Raw genomic sequence first — 19438 nt, 5'->3', positions numbered from 1 at the left:
AGGAAATCCAGCTAGTCCTGTCTCTCAACGGCAGCCAGGCGCGGTGGCTCATGCCTGTAATCCCAGCACTTTGGGAGGCTGAGGTGGGCGGATCACGAGGTCAGGAGATCAAGACCAGCCTAGCCAGCATGGTGAAACCCCGTCTGTACTAAAAATACAAAAAAAAAAAAAAAAAAAAAAAAAAAAAAATTAGCCGGGCGTAGTGGCAGGTGCCTGTAATCCCAGCTACTTAGTAGGCTTAGGCAGGATAATAGCTTGAACCCGTGAGGTGGAGGTTGCAGTGAACCAAGATGGCGCTACTGCACTCCAGCCTGGGCGACAGAGCGAGACTCCTTCTTGAAAAAAAAAAAAATACAGATGGGAAATAACTAGGGGAACTGGGACTTAAACCCAGGTATTAGGTAGCTTAAATAACAGCAATTTATTTTCTCACAGTTTTGGAGGCTGCAGTCCAAGCTCAAGGTACCAGCATGGTCAGTTTCAGTTTCTCTTTCTGTCTTGTAGAATCTTAATTACTTCCTCAGAGGCGCCAGAACTGCAACATAATGAATTTTGGGGGACAAAATCATTCAGTTCACAACACGAGCACTGTCTGACACCAAACTCTGGGAAGACATAGTCACAAATTAGTTGAAACCTCTGATTTGTTCTGACACTATATTGGGAACTGTGTGTGTGTGCCTGTGTGTGTGTGTGTTGGGGGGGGCGGGCAGGGGGGGCTTCATTTGCTTCAATTGTTGGTCTGAAATTTTAAGCCAAATTGGGCTGCCAACTTTTCAGCCGTCTATTAGCATACCTCCCACAGGGCTTTGTTAGGGAACACCTGAAAGGGTTCCTGGATTTAGAAGTGCAGTTAAACTTCAGATGAGAAGGCAAAGAATTTGGAAGAGAGGGGAGAAAAAAGTAAGCCCACTCACCTCAGAAGCCATGACTCAGAAATAATGTCTTTTTTATTTATTCCCCAAATCAGACGTGGTTTGTCGGGAGGCCCTGCAGCCTTTCCAGCTGATGGTAACAGGTAAGAGAAAGTTTCTTTGAAGTTCCTCCAAAGATGTGGCAATGTTGATCTGATTTATTTTTGTGGTCAGATTGTTTTGATCCTGATCATTGTTCTGAAGAAGGAATGAAGATTGTCTACACAAGTATTTCAAACCCTCCTTTCATTTCCTCCTTTTTTTTTTTTTTGCAGAAGCACCCAATTTAATGAGGACATATGCTTGCATTGTAATTATTTACTTAAAGGACTCCTGGTGTGTTTTCAGACAAGTAATTCATTCTCCTAGTATATTGTGAGGGAGTGAAATTGTACTGATGTTCCCAAGTATCATTAAGCCCAACAGCTGCTGTGGTTAATTTGCCTTCTAAAGATCAGTGAATTATAAAATGTTAACTGAGTATAACTGGTTCGGGATTCATAAGAAACACAGTTTTCAACAAGGATAAGAAACTGGGATGGTGGCTCATGCCTGTAATCCCAGCAGTTTGGGAGGCTGAGGCGGGTGGAACACCTGAGGTCAGGAGTTCGAGACTAGCCTGGCCAACATGGTGAAACCCCGACTTTACTAAAAATACAAAAAAATGGCCAGGCATGGTGGCAGGTGCCTGTAATCCCAGCTACTTGGGAGGCTGAGGCAGGAGAATCACTTGAACCCTGAAGGTGGAGGTTGCAGTGAGCTGAGATCATGCCATTACACTCCAGCTTGGGTGAAAATAGCGATTCCGTCTCAAAAAAAAAAAAAGAAAAACTTCAAAGGAGCTACAGTTTTAAGTTCTTGGAGTAGTATTTAAACTTTGGTTCAGACTCCCTGACTTTTTTCCAATTATAAACAGGCAATTATCTCCAGAGTTAAAATGTTGTTTTTTGGAATTTATTTATTTTTATTTTTATTTTTATTTTTGAGACAGAGTCTCGCTCTGTTGCCTAGGCTGGAGTGCAGTGGCATGATCTCGGCTGACTGCAACCTCCGCCTCCCGGATTCAATTGATTCTCCTGCCTCAGCCTTCCGAGTAGCTGGGATTACAGGCATGCACCACCACACCCGGCTAATTTTATTTTTAGTAGAGACGGGGTTTTTCCATGCTGGTCAGGCTGGTCTTGAACTCCCAACCTCAGGTGATCCGCCTGCCTTGGTCTTCCAAAGTGCTGGGATTACAGGCGTGAGCCACCGCGCCCAGCCTTCTTGGAATTTTTTAATCAGAATTTTCTGTTTGCTATTTAAATTTTCCCTGATCCAGAGACTTTTTAAGTGTTTGTTTTTCTGGAAACAGATCAAGAACTTAAACTGAATTTCCAAAGATACAGAAGGGGAAGTAGAGCTGCATTGGGCTGAATTAGAAGAGCATGGAAATAGTGACAAGTGCGTCAACTGTCCAGAGAGTAATCACAACTGCTCCACTCCACTAAGATGGAGCAGAAAATGTGGTTAGTGCTTAATACCAGATTCTTTTTTTTTTTTTTTTTTTAAGATGGAGTTTTTTGCCCTTGTTGCCCAGGCTGGAGTGCAGTGGTGCAATCTCCACTCCCTGCAACCTCCACCTCCCAGGTTCAAGTGATTCTCCTGCCTCAGCCTCCTGAGTAGCTGGGATTACAGGCGCACACCACCATGCCCAGCTAATTTTTTTGTATTTTCAGTAGAGACGGGGTTTCATCATGTTGGCCAGGCTGGTCTCGAACTCCTGACCTCAGGTAATGTATCCGCCTTGGCCTCCCAAAGTGCAGGGATTACAGGCATGAGCCACCATGCCCGGCCTAATACCAGATTAATTCTTTATAATATTATCTACAATTTGAAATTTAGACCAAAGAGACCCTTAGGCAGCCTTGCTTGTTAGCAAACAGAATGCCCCAAGGCCACAGTACCAAAGGGGACTACCTGTCTTAGGGAGGAGGGTCATGCCATTAGAAAGTTGTGGCTCTTGGGCAGAGGTTGGCAGAACCATGGCCAAATCTGGCTCATCACCTGTTTTGTAAAGTTTGACAAGCACACAGCCCTGTCCATTTGTTTTCATATTGTCTATGCTGATTTTGTGTCACAATGGCAGAACCGCAGTTACGACAGAGACCACATAGTCCAGCAGTCCCCAGCCCTTTTGGCACCAGGAAGTGGTTTCATGTAAGACTGTTTTTCCATGGATGGGGATGGTGCCGGAGGATGGTTTTGGGATGTGAAACTATTCCACCTCAGATCATCAGGCATTAGATTCTCACAAGGGGCATGCAACTTAGAACCTTCACATGTGCAGTTCACAATAGGGTTCATGTTCCTTTGAGAATCTAAGGCCATAGCGGATCTGACAGGAAATGGAGCTCAGGTGGTAATGCTCGCTTGCTCGCTCACTTGCCATTCACCTCCTGCTGTGGGGTCTAGTTCCTAACAGGTTGGGGACCCTTGATATAGTCCACGAAGTTGAAAATATTCACTACCAGGCCCTTTGCAGAAAAGTTTTTGGATTCCTCTTTGTAGGGCCTCAAATTGGCCCCATCTCTACCTCTTCATTCATTAGCCTACATTGAGGTCATGTTGTATCAAGTATCAGATGAAGAACTGACCACCCAAGCTCTGACTAGGCTGTTTCTTCCCACATGACAAACTTTGCCATCCACTAATGCTTGAGCCATAGGCTTAATTGATATAAATGGTTAAAGCTTATCTATTCCCAATTACCAGAAGCCAGAAAAGAAATATACAAGAATTTTATTTATTTATTCATTTATTTATTTATCGAGATTCGCACTCTGTTGCCCAAGCTGGAGTGCAGTGGCGCAATCTCTGCTCACTGCAACCTCCACCTCACCGGTTCAAGCGATTCTCCTGCCTTGGCCTACCGAGTAGCTGGGACTACAGGCATGCACCACCATGCCCGGCTAATTTTTTTTTTTTTTTTTTTGAGATGGAGTCTTTCTCCCAGGCCAGAGTGCAGTGGCGCGATCTCGGCTCACTGCAAGCTCCGCCTCCCGGGTTCACGCCATTCTCCTGCCTCAGCCTCCCGAGTAGCTGGGACTACAGGCACCCACCACCGCGCCCGGCTAATTTTTTGTATTTTTAGCAGAGACGGGGTTTCACCGTGTTAGCCAGGATGGTCTCGATCTCCTGACCTCGTGATCCGCCTGCCTCGGCCTCCCAAAGTGCTGGGATTATAGGCGTGAGCCACCGCGCCCGGCTGCCCAGCTAATTTTCGTATTTTTAGCAGAGATGGGGTTTCACTATGTTGGCCAAGCTGGTCTTGAACTCCTGACCTTGTCATCCACCCGCCTCAGCCTCCCAAAGTGCTGGGATTACAGGTGTGAGCCACTGTGCCCAGCAAGAACTTTATTTTTTAAATTTTAAACTATCAACAATTAAAGGGGAATCTTCTTTAACTTGATCTTTTCTTCTATATTTGAAAAGTATCTCATCTTTGTCAAAATTTCCTTGGCTTCTTCAAAGTCATCTGAAATAGACAGAGACACTGAAGTCAGGCTTCATTTCAAGCAAGAATAAAACCAACTCTGATGACTAGGGCAGCCATAATATAAGTGGAGCCCTGGGGTCCGGAGGGCTCATCAATTCCTCAGTAAGACTGAGCAACGAAGAGGGAGAACATCTGGATTGTTAAGGAGACAAAGGAATAAACCAAACGGGGCAGGAGGTGTGTAAGAGCATGTGTACAGGATTCATATAAATTAGAGAAGTTGATTCTCTTCAGGATAGTCCCAAGTAATAAATGAGTGGTAGAAGCCAGATGCAGGAGCTCATACCTGCTATCCCAGCATTTTGGGAGGCTGAGGCGGGAGGATGGCTTGAGCCCAGTAATTGAAGACCAGCCTGGGCAACAAAGCAAGACCCTGTCTCTACCAAAAAAAAAAAAAAAAAATTAGCCAGGTATGGTGGCACATGCCTGTAGTCCTGGCTACTCGGGAGGCTGAGGTGGGAGGATCCCTTGAGCCCAGGAATTTGAGGTTGCACTGAGCTATGACTGTACCACTGTACTTCAACTTGGGCAACAGGGTGAGACCCTGTCTCTTTAAAAAAAAAAAAAGGGTGGGGGGTTGTGTTTTAAAAGTTTCTCCCTAACACATGTGGTGGTATACTGAGGATATGAAAGCACTGAATGCTTCCTCTATGCCAGGTGCTGAGGCACAGAGCTGCCTTCAGGAGGCTTACAGTTCAGGTGCTGAGGCACAGAGATACCCTCAGGGGGCTTACAGTTCCCAAGAAAGACACCCTTAGACCAGTGATTTTCCTTTTTTTTTTTTTGTGAGATGGAGCCTCACTCTGTTGCCCAGGCCAGAGTGCAGTGGTGTGATCTCAGCTCACTGCAACCTCCACCTCCCGAGTTCAACCAATACTCATGCCTCAGTCTCCAGAGTAGCTGGTATTACAGGGTGTGCACCACCATGCCTGGCTAATTTTTGTATTTTTAGTAGAGGCAGGGTTTCACCCTGTTGGCTGTGGCTGCTCTCAAACTCCTGATCTCAAGTGATCCGCCTGCCTTGGACTCCCAAAGTGCTGAGATTATAGGTGTGAGCCACCATGCCTGGCCAGACCAGTGATTTTCAGTTGGGGATGATTTTGCCCCCATGGGGACATCTGGCAATGTCTGGAGATATTTTTGGTTGTCACAGCTGGGAGGCAGTACTGACATCTGGTGGGTACAGGCCAGGGATGCTGCTAACCATCTTATAGTACTCAGGACAGCTCCCCCAAACAAAGAATTATCTGGCTTACAATATCCGTAGTGCCAAGGTTGAGAAACCCTGACTTAGATAAGTAAAACACAATGTGAAGAGTGCTAAAAGGAAGATATGTTATAACCATTTGCATCATTCCAGATGACTCCAAAAATAAGATATTAAACAAAAAAGTCACAGGATATATATTATTTATATAAAGATAAAAATATGCGAGACTAAATAATACACTATTATGTACATATATGGTTAAAACTATCAAGAAAAGCAAGGGAATGAGTAACACAAAATTCAGGAGAGTGGTTACTGTGGAAGGGAGATGTAATGGCAAAATGTCTACCAGGGACTTGGAAGGTCTTGGTCGTATTTCATTTCTCAATTTAATTTATTTAACATATTTTTTGTATTCAAAAAATTTTAGGGCCAGGAGCAGTGGCCCACGCCTGTAATCCCAGCACTTTGGGAGGCCAAGGTGGGCAGATCATGAGGTCAGGAGTTCAAGACCAGCCTGGCCAACATGGTGAAATCCCATCTCTACTAAAAATACAAAAATTAGCTGGGTGTGGTGGCAGGCTCCTGTAATCCCTGTAATTGCAGCTACTTGGGAGGCTGAGGCAGGAGAATCACTTGAAACCGAAAGACTGAGGTTGCAGTGAGCTGAGATCGTGCCACTGTACTCCAGCCTGGGCGAAGAGCAAAACTCATTCTCAAAAAAAAAAAAAAAAAAAAAAATTAAGTTGTGGTAACATATGACATAAAATTCATCATGTTAGCCATTTCTAAGTGTACAGTTCAATGACATTAAGTACATTCACATTGTTGTGCAAGCATCACCACCATCCATCTACATAACTTTTTTTTTTTTTTTTTTGTGAGATAGAGTCTTGCTTTGTTGCCCAGGCTGGAATGCAGTGGAATGATCTTGGCTCACTGCAGCCTCCACCTCCCGGGTTCAAGCAATTCTTGTGCCTCAGACTCCCAAGTAGCTGGGATTACAGGCATGCATCATCACACCCGGCTAATTTTTGTATTTTCAGTAAAGACGTGGTTTCACCATGTTGGTGAGGCTGGTCTCAAACTCCTGCCCTCAGATGATCTGTCTGCCTCAGCCTCTCAAAGTGCTGGAATTACAGGAGGGAACCACCGCGCCTGGCCTTCCACAGAACTCTTTTCATCTTGCAAAACTGAAGCTCTCTACTTATGAAATAACTCTCTATTTTCCTCTTCCTGACTCTATCCCCCCACAACCACCATTCCACTTTCTCTATGAATCTGACTACCACAGGTACCTCATATAAGTGGAATTATATAGTATTTGTCCTTTCGTGACAGACATTTCACATAGTACAATGTCCTCAAGGTTCATCCCTGTTGGAGCCTGTGTCAGAATTTCTTTTTTTTTTTTTTTTTTTTTTTTTGAGACGGAGTTTCGCCCTTGTTGCCCAGTCAGGAGTGCAGCGGCATGATCTCGGCTCACTGCAAACTCCACCTTCCAGTTTCAAGCGATTCTCTTGCCTCAGCCTCCTAAGTAGCTGAGATCACAGGCATCTGCCACCACACCCAGCTAATTTTTCAGAGACGGGGTTTCACCATGTTGGCCAGGCTGGTCTAGAACTCTTGACCTTGTGATCCGCTAACCCCGGCCTCCCAAAGTGCTGGGATTACAGGCGTGAGCCACCGCGCCTGGCCCTGTGTCAGAATTTCTTTTTTTTTTTTGAGATGGAGTCTCGCTCTGTCGCTGGAGTACAGTGGTGCGATCTCCACTCACTGCAAGCTCCACCTCCCAGGTTCACGCCATTCTCCTGCCTCAGCCTCCTGAGTAGCTGGGACTACAGGCGCCCGCCACCACGCCTGGCTGATTTTTTGTATATTTAGTAGAGACAGGGTTTCACCATGTTAGCCAGGATGGTATCGATCTCCTGACCTCGTGATCCACCCGCCTTGGCGTCCCAAAGTGCTGGGATTACAGGCGTGAGCCATCGTGCCCGGACGGTGTCAGAATTTCTATCCTTTTTTTTTTGAGTTGGAGTTTTTCTCTTGTTGCCCAGGCTGGAGTGCAATGGCGCGATCTCAGCTCACTGCAACATCTGCCTCCCGAGTTCAAGTGATTTTCCTGCCTCAGCCTCCTCAGTAGCTGGGATTACAGGCGCCTGCCACCATGCCCGGCCAATTTTTTTTTTTTTTTTGAGACAGAGTCTCGCTCTGTCGCCCGGGCTGGAGTGCAGTGGCACGATCTCGGCTCATTGCAAGCTCCGCCTCCCGGGTTCACACCATTCTCCTGCCTCAGCCTCCCAAGTAGCTGGGACTACAGGTGCCTGCCACCATGCCCGGCTAATTTTTTATATTTTTAGTAGAGACAGGGTTTCACCGTGTTAGCCATGATGGTCTCAATCTCCTGACCTTGTGATCTGCCCGCCTTGTCCTCCCAAAGTGCTGGGATTACAGGCGTGAGCCACTGTGCCTGGCCAATTTTTTTGTATTTTTAGTAGAGATGGGGTTTTACCATGTTGGCCAGGCTGGTCTCGAACTCCTGACCTCAAATGATCCGCCCGCCTCAGCCTCCCAAAGTGCTGGGATTACAGATGTGAGCCACTGTGCCCGGCCCATTGTTGCTTTTATTATTTTGAAAAAACTGTTAGATCAATTAAAAAAAAAAAGTTTTAATTTTGCATTTACTTATTCCTTTCTCCAAGGGTCTTCCTTTCATTATGTAGACCCAAGTTTCTGACCTATATAAATTTCCTCCACTCTAAATAAATTTTTTTTTTTTTTTTTTTTTTTTTTTTTTTTGAGATGGTGTCTCATTCTATCACCCAGGTTGGAGTGCATTGGCATGATCTCGGCTCACTGCAACCTCCAACTTCCGGGTTCAGGCCATTCTCCTGCCTCAGCCTTCTGAGTAGCTGGGATTACAGGTGAGCGCCACCATGCCCGGCTAGTTTTTGTATTTTTAGTAGAGACGGGGTTTCACCATGTTTGTCAGGCTGGTCTCGAACTCCTGACCTTGTGATCTGCCCACTTTAGCCTCTCAAAATGCGGGGATTACAGGTGTGAGCCACCACGCCTAGCCAATCAATTCTTTTAACATTTTTTTTTACAAGGCAGGTCTCCTGTCAACAAATTTCCTTTTTTTTTTTGAGACGGAGTCTCGCTCTGTCGCCCAGGCTGCAGTGTAGTGGCGCGATCTCCGCTCACTGCAAGTTCCGCCTCCCGGGTTCACGCCATTCTCCCGCCTCAGCCTCCCGAGTAGCTGGGACTACAGATGGCCACCACCAGGCCCGGCTAATTTTTTGTATTTTTAGTAGAGATAGGGTTTCACTGTGTTAGCCAGGATGGTCTCAATCTCCTGACCTCGTGATCCGCCAGTCTCAGCCTCTCAAAGTGCTGGGATTACAGGCATGAATCACCATGCCCGGCCAACTTTTTTTTTTTTTTTTTTTTTGAGACGAAGTCTTGCTCTGTCACCAGCCTGGAGTGTGGCATGATCTTCGCTTACTGCAACCTCCGCCTCCCGGGTTCAAACAATTCTCCTGCCTCGCCTCCCGAGTAGCTGGGATTACGGGCACGCCACCGTGCCTGGCTAATTTTGTATTTTTAGTAGAGATGGGGTTTCACCATGTTGGCCAGGATGGTCTCAAACCCCTAACCTCCAGTGATCTGCCCACCTCACCCTCCCAAAGTGCTGGGATAACAGGCGTGACTCACCGTTCCCAGATCATTTTTTGATATAGTTTGTTTCTCTAGAAAGGCAGAAATGTTGATTTTTTTTTTTTTGAGACAGAGTCTCACTCGCTCTGTCGCTCAGACTGGCGTGCAGTAGCACGATCTCAGCTCACTGCAACTTCCGCCTCCCTGGTTCAAACGATTCTCCTGCCTCAGCCTCCCAAGTAGCTGGGACTATAGGTGCTGTGCCACCACACCCAGTTAATTTTTGTATTTTTAGTAGAGACAGAGTTTCACCCTGTTAGCCAGGATGGTCTCGATCTCCTGACTTCGTGATCTGCCCACCTTGGCCTCCCGAAGTCTTGGGATTACAGGCGTGAGCCACTGTGCCCGGCCAGAAATGTAGGCTCTTAAGGCATTTTTTTAAAGGCAGAAATGTAGACTCGTAAATATTTCCTATCTCCCCATATAGCTATCATAGGAAGGTATATAATAGCTAGTTACTGAATGAATGGCTATGCCTCAGTGCTTGAAATTTCTTTCCATATTTAAGAAAGTCAAGAAAAGAAAGTACCTTGTTCAAAAGCACTGCTCACATTGTCAGTAAATTCTTTCTGTTTAGCTGAAAAAGAAAACCATTCTGTTAATTTTTCCATTGAAATAGACTCATAATACAAAGACAATACTTACACTTTGTAGTCATGCTGGTTTGAACACAACAAAAGAGGAAGTTTGTATTCAAGGTAAGGCTTCATAACCTTTGTCTCTGTGTGTACCACGACGGCAGCTGCTGTTTAGCACAACTCTGGTTGACCCTAATAACACTGTTTTTCTACCCATGAAAGGTCTGAGGAGCAATCACCAAGGTTATAAAATGGCTATAGAATCAGTAAAAAAAAAAAAAAAAAAAAAAAAAAAGAGAGAGACAAGGATATACTTTGATTATCTCCACAAAACAGTTTGGGTCTTCGACATTTCAGCAAGGAGAACATTAACATGCTGGGAACACCTATCAGTAAAGCATTACTGAGTGTTTCCGGCAACCACTTGCAAACTATACAGCCTCTCAGGAAAATGAAAATATTTACATCATGTTGTGTCATAAGAGAGAAGATGCCAAACAAAATAAAGCAGCAGCTATCTCATATTTCTCGTTTCCTTGTTAGAAAATGAGGAATTTTCCAGTAATCTCATTTTCCAGATATAAATAGCGTCAGTCATTTATATGGTGTCGTCTTTCGAAGCACTGTCAAATACATTATATCCCTAAGGTAGGAAATGACAGGTATTGGGGGAATTGTTCCATGGGTGATGAGTGGAAGAGCTGGGAACAGAATCCAAGTCACTTGACTCCCAGTCCGGTGTTTGAAACTCACCTCTCAGGTAGCAGTGTGGTGTCCAGAAAAGACCAACAGACTAGGAACCTGGAGGTTCTTAAGCCCTGACCCTAAAATTAACTAGCTCTATGCCCTTGAACATTCATTTTACCTGGGCCGTAGCAGATACCTTACAGGAGAAAATGTAGGAATTAATCTAAATTAAGGTCAGTGAGCTGCTCAAAGTCAAATGTTTACTATAGGGCTACAATAAGTGTTTTTTTTTTGTTGAGACGGAGTTTCGCTCTTGTTGCCCAGGCGTAGTGCAATGGTGCGATCTTGGCTCACTGCAACTTCCGCCTCCTGTGTTCAAGCGATTCTCCTGCCTCAGCCTCCGAAGTTGCTGGGATTATAGGTGTGCGCCACCATGCCCGGCTAATTTTGTATTTTTAGTAGACACGGGGTTTCGCCATGTTGGTCAGAGTGGTCTTGAACTCCTGACCTCAGGTGATCTGCCCTTCTCAGCCTCCCAAAGTGCTGGGATTAGAGGCGTGAGCCACCACACCTGGCCTAGAATACATGCTTTTACATGCTTTATCTCACTTAACTTGATCCCCACAACAGCCAGTGCTAATATTATCTCCATTTACAGATGAGGAGATTGAGGCTCAGAGGAATGAAGTCATTTGTTCAAGGTCACACAAAGTCAGTAGCACGCTGCCCTCACTCCAGACCTTCATGCTGCCCTGCCGTCTAAAATTGGGCAGCTGAGCCCACTGACTGCAACTCCTGAGTTTCTCTTCTCCCTACAACCCAGCCCTAATGCTGTCAACATATCTCCAGCTGACAGTCCCCTCACCACAAATTCTATATTAGTGCTTTAAACGTCTTTTCTCATTACTGTTTGCTCATTTAGTAAATACTTACCAAGTTCCTTTTAAACTATAAGTACTTTTCTGTGAGCTGAGGATGTGAGGGAAGCAAAAAGTAGACATGATTTCTCCTTCTGCAGAACTTCCAGTCTAATGAGGGAGGCTGATATTGATCAATTAATGTCACATAGAACAGTAAAGTTATAACTGTGAACAGTCCTACAAAAGAAATAGCCACTACTAATAGATAGCTTAAAAAAAGCTTCTCTGAGGAAGTGATGATTGCCTTCAGATCTGAAGAAGGAGGGGTTAACTTAAATGGGGTGGAGGAGAAGAGGGTTTCAGGCAGAAGCAACAGGCCCTAGGGTAGGAGGGAGTGGAGAAGGCAAAACAGAGAGAAGCAGAGGCCACAGCAACGGCCCTGTAAGGGATGCTAAAGAGTTTTAGAGCAGTGAGAAGCCACTTAAAAGTTTTTTCTTTTTTTTTTTTTTTTTTTTTTTTTGAGACGTGTTTTCGCTCTGTTGCTGAAGCTGGAGTGCAATGGTGCAAACACGGTTTGCTGCAGTCTCCACCTCCTGGGCTCAAGTGATCCTTTTGCCTCGGCCTCTCGAGTAGCTGGGACTACAGGCATGCGCCACCACATCTGGTTAATTTTTAAACTTTTTATGGAGATGGGGTCTTGCTGTGTTGACCAGGCTAGTCTTGAACTCCTGAGCTCAAGTGATCCTTCCACTTCAGCCTCCCAAAGTGCTTAGATTACAGGCGTAAGCCATCACACCTGGTCAATTTAAATAAGGTCAAGAGTAGTGATTAGATTTGGGTTTTGGCTGGGCTTGGTGGCTCACACCTGTAATCCCAGCACTTTGGGAGGCTGAGATGGATAATCACCTGAGGTCAAGAGTTTGAGACCAGCCTGGGCAACATGGTAAAACTCCGTCACTACTTAAAAAAAATAGACAAATTACCCAAGCACAGTGGCACGCACCTGCAGTCCCAGCTACTCGGGAGGCAGAGGCAGAGGCAGGAGAATAGCTTGAACCTGGGAGGCGGAGGTTGCAGTGAGCCGAGATCATGCCACTGCACTCCAGCCTAGGCAACAGAGCAAGACTCTGTCTCAAAAAAAAAAAAAAAAGACTTGGGTTTCAAAAAGATTCCAGTGACAGTGAAGGGATTTGTTAGATGGGGCCTGAAGGTACAGACAGACCAGTGAAAAGCTACTGCAGTTGTCCAGGTGAGAGTGAATGGTAGCTTGGAAAAGGCTGGTGGCAGTGAAAGTAGAGATAGGTGGATGAATTTGAGGCAAATTTAAGTCAGCTCTTTCAGATGTAATAGATTGACTATGGGCATAAGGAAGAATAAGGTTGTTAAGGCCTCCTCAAAATTTACACTTGTGCAACTGGTGTCATTCTCTTAGGGAACACTGGAAGAGGAACATATTATTATTATTTTTTATTCAGAGTCTCGCTCTGTCACCCAGGCTGGAGTGCAGTGGCACGATCTTGGCTCACTGCAACCTCCACCTCCTGGGTTCAAGCAATTCTACTGCCTCAGCCTCCCGAGTAGCTGGGACTACAGGCGTGTGCCAACACTCTCGGCTAATTTTTTGTATTTTTAGTAGAGACGGGGTTTCATCATGTTAGCCAGGATGGTCTTGATCTCCTGACCTCGTGATCCGCCTGCCCTGGCCTCCCAAAGTGCTGGGATTACAGGCCTGAGCCACTACGCCCAGCCTGAGGAACAGATTTTTTTTTCGGGGAAAGGTGGGGAGGGGAGACACTTGGGAATTTCATTTTGGGCACAGTTGACATACATTAACTCCAAGAAGGCACAGTCTTTCTTGTTCCATGCTGTATCCTCAGTGTCATGCACAGTGCCTGATATTTGTAGGTACGCTTCAGATATTTGTGAAAGTACATAACTGAATATAGTCTAACAGAGAACCTTGGAATCTTTTCTTTGTGGAATGGTTATGTGTCAACTTGGCTAGGCTATGGTGCCCAGTTGTTTGATCAAACACGAATCTATGCCAGGCACATTGAGTCACGCCTGTAATCCCAGCACTTTGGGAGACTGAGGCAGGTGAATTGCTTTGAACCTAGGAGTTTGAAGCCAGCCTGGGCAACATGGCGAAACCCCATCTCTATAAAAGACACAAAAAATTAGCCAGGCGTGGTGATGCACGCCTGTAGTCCCAGCTATCCAAGAGGCTGAGGTGAGAGGATTGCTTGAGCCCATGGGTCGAGGCTGCAGTCCGCTGTACTGCACTGCTGCACTCCAGCCTGGGTGACAGAGTGAGATCATGTCTCAAAAAAACAAAAATCAACTAGTTTAGATGATCCTGTGAAGGTATTCGTAGATGTGATTAATATTATAATCAGTTGACTTTAAGTAACGGATGTTACCCTACATAATGTGGGTGGGCCTCATCCAATCAAGTAGAGGCATTAAGTGCAAAAACAGGTTTTCTGGGAAGGAATTCTGTATCAAGACTGTAACATAGAAATCCTGCCTAGACTTTCAGCCTGCTTATCTACCCCTATAGATTTTATTTATTTTTTTTGTGACAGGGTCTCACTCTCTCACTCAGGCTGGAGTACAGTGGTGTGATCTCAGCTCACTGCAACCTCTGCCTCCCGGGCTCAGATGATTCTCCCACCTCATCCTCCCGAATAGTTGGGACCACAAGTGCGCACCTCCATGCTTGGCTGATTTTTTTTTTTTTTGAGACGGAGTCTCGCTCTGTCGTCCAGGCTGGAGTGCAGTGGCACGATCTCGGCTCACTGCAACCTCTGCCTCCCAAGCTCAAGCGATTCTCCTGCTTTAGCCTCCCGAGTAGTTGGGATTACAGGCATGTACCACCATGCCTGGCTAATTTTGTACTTTTAGTAGAGATGGGGTTTCTCCATGTTGGCCTGGCTGGTCTCGAACTGGCAGGTGATCCACCCCCCTCGGCCTCCCAAAGTGCTGGGATTACAGGCGTAAGCCACTGCACCTGGCCTATGCTTGGCTGATTTTTCTGTATTTTTTTAGAGATGGGGTTTCACCACGTTGCCCAGGTTGGTATTGAACTCCTGGACTCAAGTGATCTGCCCTCCTCGGCCTCCCAAAATGCTGGGATCACAGGCATGAGCCACTGCGCCCAGCCCTACCCTATAGATTTTAGATGTGTCAGCTCCCACAATTATGTGAGCTAATTCCTTAAAATAAGTAACTTTTTTTTTTTTTTTAAGATGGAGTCTCGCTCTGTCGCCCAGGCTGGAGTGCAGTGGCCTGACTCTGCTCACTGCAAGCTCTGCCTCCCGGGTTCACACCATTCTCCTGCCTCAGCCTCCCAAGTAGCTGGGACTACAGGTGCCCGCCACCACGCCCGGCTAATTTTTGTATCTTCAGTAGAGACAGGGTTTCACCATGTTGGCCAGGCTGGTCTTGAACTCCTAACCTCAGGTGATCCACTTGCCTTGGCCTCCCAAAGTGCTGGGATTATAGGCGTGAGCCACTGTGCCCGGGCCATTATATACTCTATGTTCATTTTTCAGTTATCCTTGGACAAGTGTTCATAACAGCAATGAAATACATTCGGTGCTATTTTATCTTTCACCTTTGACAATGGATTCAATCTCTTTCATGGCAGCTTCACTTTCGGCTTCTGCGAGTTTTTCATTGATTTCCATTATTTCCATGAGGAATTGCCTGTCCATTTCATAATCTGTCCCTTCAGGAATCTCTACTCCATGGAGCTTTAGCTATTGGGGCAGAAAGCAAGAAAAGTAAGTTGAAGAAACTATGGGCAGAGTAATGTAAATCCTACTTATCCGTCAGGAAATAATACCACTAACAGAGAAAACTGCAACTGTCCCGATAATGAAAGACTAAGGGCTATCAAAAGCTTGGACTGAAACAGAAATGCTGGGATGGGATTTCCACTCATGCTACCCAAAACTATGTGACCTTGCTGTGATCTTGGGGTAGTCATTCCTCCACTCAGAGGTTGAACTAGATGTTTGTAAAGATTCTATTCAATTATAAAATTTTCTAGATTCTAAGATACTTTTTTTTTTTCAGACGAAGTCTCACTCTGTCGCCCAGGCTAGAGTGCAGTGGCGTGATCTCAACTCACTGCAACCTCTGCCTCCTGGGGAAGCAATTCTCTGCCTCAGCCTCCTGAGTAGCTGGGATTATAGGCACCCGCCACCACGCCCGGCTAATTTTTTTGTATTTTGGTAGAGGCGGGGTTTCACCATCTTAACCAGGCTGGTCTTGAACTCCTGACGTCATGATCCACCGGCCTCGGCCTCCCAAAGTGCTGGGATTACAGGCGTGACCCACCATGCCTGGCCTCTTAAGATACTCTTGAGAGGAAAAAAACAAAACAAAACAGAAAATGACTCTTAACTAAAAGCTACCATCATCAAATCCTTGAAATTCATAGAAAAAAGCTAGAAAATTACAATTTAAAAAATGCAGTTGAGGCAAGTAATATTCACAGAGAAAATTATACTTGTGCTCTGAGGCTAAATACTATTGGGTCCCTGGACTTTTTTTTTTGAGAGGGTGCAGTAGTACAATCACAGCTCACTGAAGCCTCGACCTCTCAGGCTCAAGTGATCCTCCTGCTTCAGTTTCCAGGGTAGCAGGGACTACAGGTGTATGTCAGCATGCCCAGCTAATTTTTGTATTTTTTGTTGAAATGGGGTGTCATCATGTTGCCCAGGATGGTCTTGAATTCCTGGGCTGAAGTGATCTGACCACCTCAGCCTCCTAAAGTGCTGGGATTACAGGTGTGAGCCACCATGCCCGACCTCAAGCACTCTTCTGCTGAATAAAGGGGATGCGGCTGTCCTACGCCATAATGGGCATCAGAGCGTCATGCACAGAAGGGTTGGGAAATCACCTTACAAGGTACAGTCCTCTGCTCAGTGGGGCCAGGAGGGTCTTATAGGCATCATTCACCAGGGTCGAATGCTTCTCTGAGAAGTCCTTTTCAGTCTGTTAATGGAGATGAAGATAGTACTATTACCATCCAAATCACAAAGTTTTTTTTTTTTTTTGACAGAGTCATCCAGGCTGGAGTGTGCAGTGGCGCAAACTCAGCTCACTGCAACCTCCACCTCCCATGTTCAAGTGATCCTTCTGCCTTAGCCTCCCAAGCAGCTGGGACTACAAGCGTGTGTCACTGCACTAGGCTAATTTTTATATTTTTAGCAGAGACAGGGTTTCACCATGTTGGCCAGGCTGCTCTTGAACTCCCGACTTAAGTGATCTGCCTGCCTCGGCCTCCCAAAGTGTTGGGATTACAGGCATGAGCCACTGCGCCGGACCCACAAAGTTTTAGAATATTCTAATGGGCAGGCACCTAAGGAAGTGGTTAAGTAGAGCTGGTGTGGGATGAGGTGTCTTTATATTCAGCTGATAGGTTTTAAATTACCTGGGAAGTCAGACAAAAGCTGTGAGTGAATGGCAGCTCTGGGTCTGACAGGCTGGGGTCAGACTGCCATGTGGCAGACACAGCTGATTTTCCAGCTCGGTCCCTGATAATCACATAACCACAAGGCTACTGCCACCCAGTGTGCACACATATTTGGGGATTTTTGGCATTGGCCAATAAGCTACCTGAGACCTCTGGCTGAAGAAATCTGGGTGGACAAGACGCTGCAGTTGCTGGTACCTGTGCTGGAGCTTCGCAGTATCAACTCTGAAGGAACGGTTGCTGGAAGGAAATTGGGAGATTAAATTTATGCAACAAATATTTAAAGATTTGTCTACCATGAGCCTGGTTCTTGCTCTCATTGGGAAGATGCAATAACATATAAACATAATTTCAAAAAGTGGTAGGTCCCATGAAGGGATACAGAACAGAGTCAGAGAGGGTAGCAGATGTAGTGGACAAAGAGATGACACTGAGCTGAAACCTGAATGATGATGAGTAATCAAAGATCAGAGGAAAGAGATATCCAGGTAGAATTGCAAGAGCAAGGACCTCAAGGTGGGAGCAAGACAGGGATGCCTGAGGAACTTAAAGATCAGTGTTACTATAGCCCCTCATACACGTTCAGTGACTGGTGGGGGCAGATCCCATAGTTAAGGGAAAGGGACATTCCTAAATTACACAAAGATTCTTTGCTTGGCCAAACTTTAGTCAGATTTCTGAACCTTCTCCTAGGCCCAGCTGTATGCTTTCTTGTAAAATCCAGTTTTGGCAAATAACCTTGCTAAGTCAGTTTAGCTAGAATCCTCGATCCTCATATTTTTGATCATCCTAGATCTCTGATCAGATTCTTCAGCCTCTGCTATCCCCCAGGTGGTGTCTGAGCACCCTGGCCTGTCTTCGGCAAGAATCCTGTTAGGTCGGTTTAGCCAGAATCCCGTTTACTCTGCTCCTTGGCTACGAATTTCCTTCTGCCCATGCTGTTTTTGGAGTTGAGACCAATCTCTCTCCCCAAGTGCAAGACCCTATTGCAGTGGCCCCTCTACAAGATGGCCTTGAAGAAAGTCTTTCTGGTGCTTGAACAAGTGTGACTGAATAATGTTTTCTTTAATACCACCCTATCTTTTCCACGGCCCAAGTCCCTTCATCCCTGTCTCCCGGTTTATTTTAATTCAACCCCTTTCACATTCTACTCCCAGAGTCTGTCCTATTTCCTTACCAGTTCAGCTCTATCCACACTGCCCCATCTCTCCAAGATCCTCAGCTTCAGGGGGAAAAACCATTTATTGGACCCTCTCCCACCAATTCTCACTTTTCCCTCAGGCCTCGCCCACAATATTAAGCTTTTCATGCTTTACTTCCTAATCTCGGACCACACTTCTGCAGTCCTTTCTTAAATACATCAACCCAACTTTAAACCTTGCTGACCCTATTCATTCAAGTCTTCCAGTCTCCCAGGGCCTGCCCCTCAAGTACCCTTTCCTCAAGCTCCGCCCCTCGACTTCTCCTTCCCTTTCCCGTAGGTACCGCCCCTCAAATCTCCCTCCCCTCTAGCCTCGGCCCCCCTATTTCCTCTAACTCCAGTCCCGTTCGTCTCCCTTCTCCACACCTCAACGCTGCTTCCCTCAGTCCCCGCCTCTCAATTTCCTCCTGAGAAATCAAGACACTTCTCTCACGCCTGCTCTCTAGACCTCCGCCCCCCTATCAGTCCCGCCTTCTCTTCCGCAAGCCAGATCCGTCCTCCCCTCTCGCAGGCCAGACCCCGACGTCTCTCTCGCCCGGGCCCGTTTCCCGAAACCGTCGATCGTACCAGTCCATAAGGCTGAAGTAGTCTCGAGTGGGGTCAGGTGCCTGCAGCGCTCGGCACTGTGGGCAGAAAAACCTGTCCTCCCGCCTGGGGCCCCATGGGCCGCCGCAGTTCCAACAGCGGGGATAATTGCTTCCCGCCTGCGACGCAGCATCACAGCTTAGCGGTCTCCTTCTTGGAACCCCTGTCGGCCAAAACCCCCACACTCGGAGCAAAGCCCCGGCTCTCCCCCGCCACATCTGGCCGGCGGCCTATCTAGCCGTGGTCACTCGTGGGGAAAAGCAAAGAGAGCGTCCAACAAGACTAATGCTGCTGATTGGCTGGGGAGTCGAGGGGGCGGGATCACCCGAGGGGAACCCGGGTCCTAAGTTCCTCTCTGCCTTCTAAACTACAACTCCCAGAAAGCATTGAGGCGACGCCTGACGGCCACATCTGCTGCTCCTCATTGGTCCGGCGGCAGGGGAGGGGGTTTTGATTGGCTGAGGGTGGAGTTTGTATCTGCAGGTTTAGCGCCACTCTGCTGGCTGAGGCTGCGGAGAGTGTGCGGCTCCAGGTGGGCTCACGCGGTGAGTCATATGGGGAACTTCTGTTGGGTGTTTGGTGGTTCGAATCCCATCTTAAGCGTTTTGTGTGAGCGGAGTCTCCTGAGCTTCGCTTTGTCTTTATTTTTGAGCTGAAGGGGGA

General features: G+C 46.5%; 2 protein-coding genes across 10 annotated transcripts in view; one reads left to right on the top strand and one right to left on the bottom strand.

Moving 5' to 3' along the window:
- Positions 1-320: 320 nt before the first annotated feature.
- Positions 321-19050, bottom strand: HSCB (HscB mitochondrial iron-sulfur cluster cochaperone). 5 transcript variants are annotated; one of them, XR_004030992.1, is made up of 7 exons: positions 18758-19049; positions 17133-17229; positions 16419-16508; positions 15121-15265; positions 9909-9956; positions 918-1112; positions 321-535 (listed from the first exon to the last, which is right to left on the bottom strand). XR_004030992.1 is itself a non-coding variant. In XM_030816026.1 (6 exons), exons 1-6 carry the CDS (start codon positions 18991-18993, stop codon positions 1105-1107), a joined length of 624 nt encoding a protein of 207 aa, XP_030671886.1. In that variant the 5' UTR covers positions 18994-19049; the 3' UTR covers positions 321-1104. The 5 variants fall into 5 exon arrangements, 3 of the variants coding, with proteins under 3 accessions (XP_030671886.1, XP_003258081.1, XP_030671887.1); XM_030816026.1 differs by having other exon boundaries at positions 321-1112; XM_003258033.4 differs by lacking the exons at positions 321-535; positions 918-1112 and adding an exon at positions 4279-4431 and having other exon boundaries at positions 18758-19050.
- Positions 18526-19438, top strand: part of CHEK2 (checkpoint kinase 2) — a 56466-nt gene continuing 55553 nt past the window's right edge. For 4 of the 5 annotated variants that reach the window (XM_030816023.1, XM_030816022.1, XM_030816021.1 and 1 more), the window contains exon 1: positions 19224-19320. The gene's annotated coding sequence lies outside the window, so the exon portion shown is untranslated. Of the gene's footprint in view, positions 19321-19438 lie in introns of all 5 variants that reach the window. The other variant, XM_030816025.1, reaches the window with a different exon arrangement.

The sequence above is a fragment of the Nomascus leucogenys genome, chromosome 7b (genome assembly GCF_006542625.1).
Source record: "Nomascus leucogenys isolate Asia chromosome 7b, Asia_NLE_v1, whole genome shotgun sequence".
Lineage (NCBI taxonomy): Eukaryota > Metazoa > Chordata > Mammalia > Primates > Hylobatidae > Nomascus > Nomascus leucogenys.
The sequence above is the reverse complement of the archived record's forward strand: the minus strand, read 5'-3'. Positions and strand labels throughout refer to the sequence as shown.

Coding starts and splice junctions, on each gene's coding strand:
- HSCB (XM_003258033.4), bottom strand. CDS start 18,993: ATGTGGCGGGGGAGAGCCGGGGCTTTGCTCCGAGTGTGGGGGTTTTGG. Junction 17,230..18,757: donor TACTTCAGCCTTATGGACTG/GTACGATCGACG, acceptor ATTTCCTTCCAG/CAACCGTTCCTTCAGAGTTG. Junction 15,266..16,418: donor TGAGCAGAGGACTGTACCTT/GTAAGGTGATTT, acceptor CTGCCCCAATAG/CTAAAGCTCCATGGAGTAGA.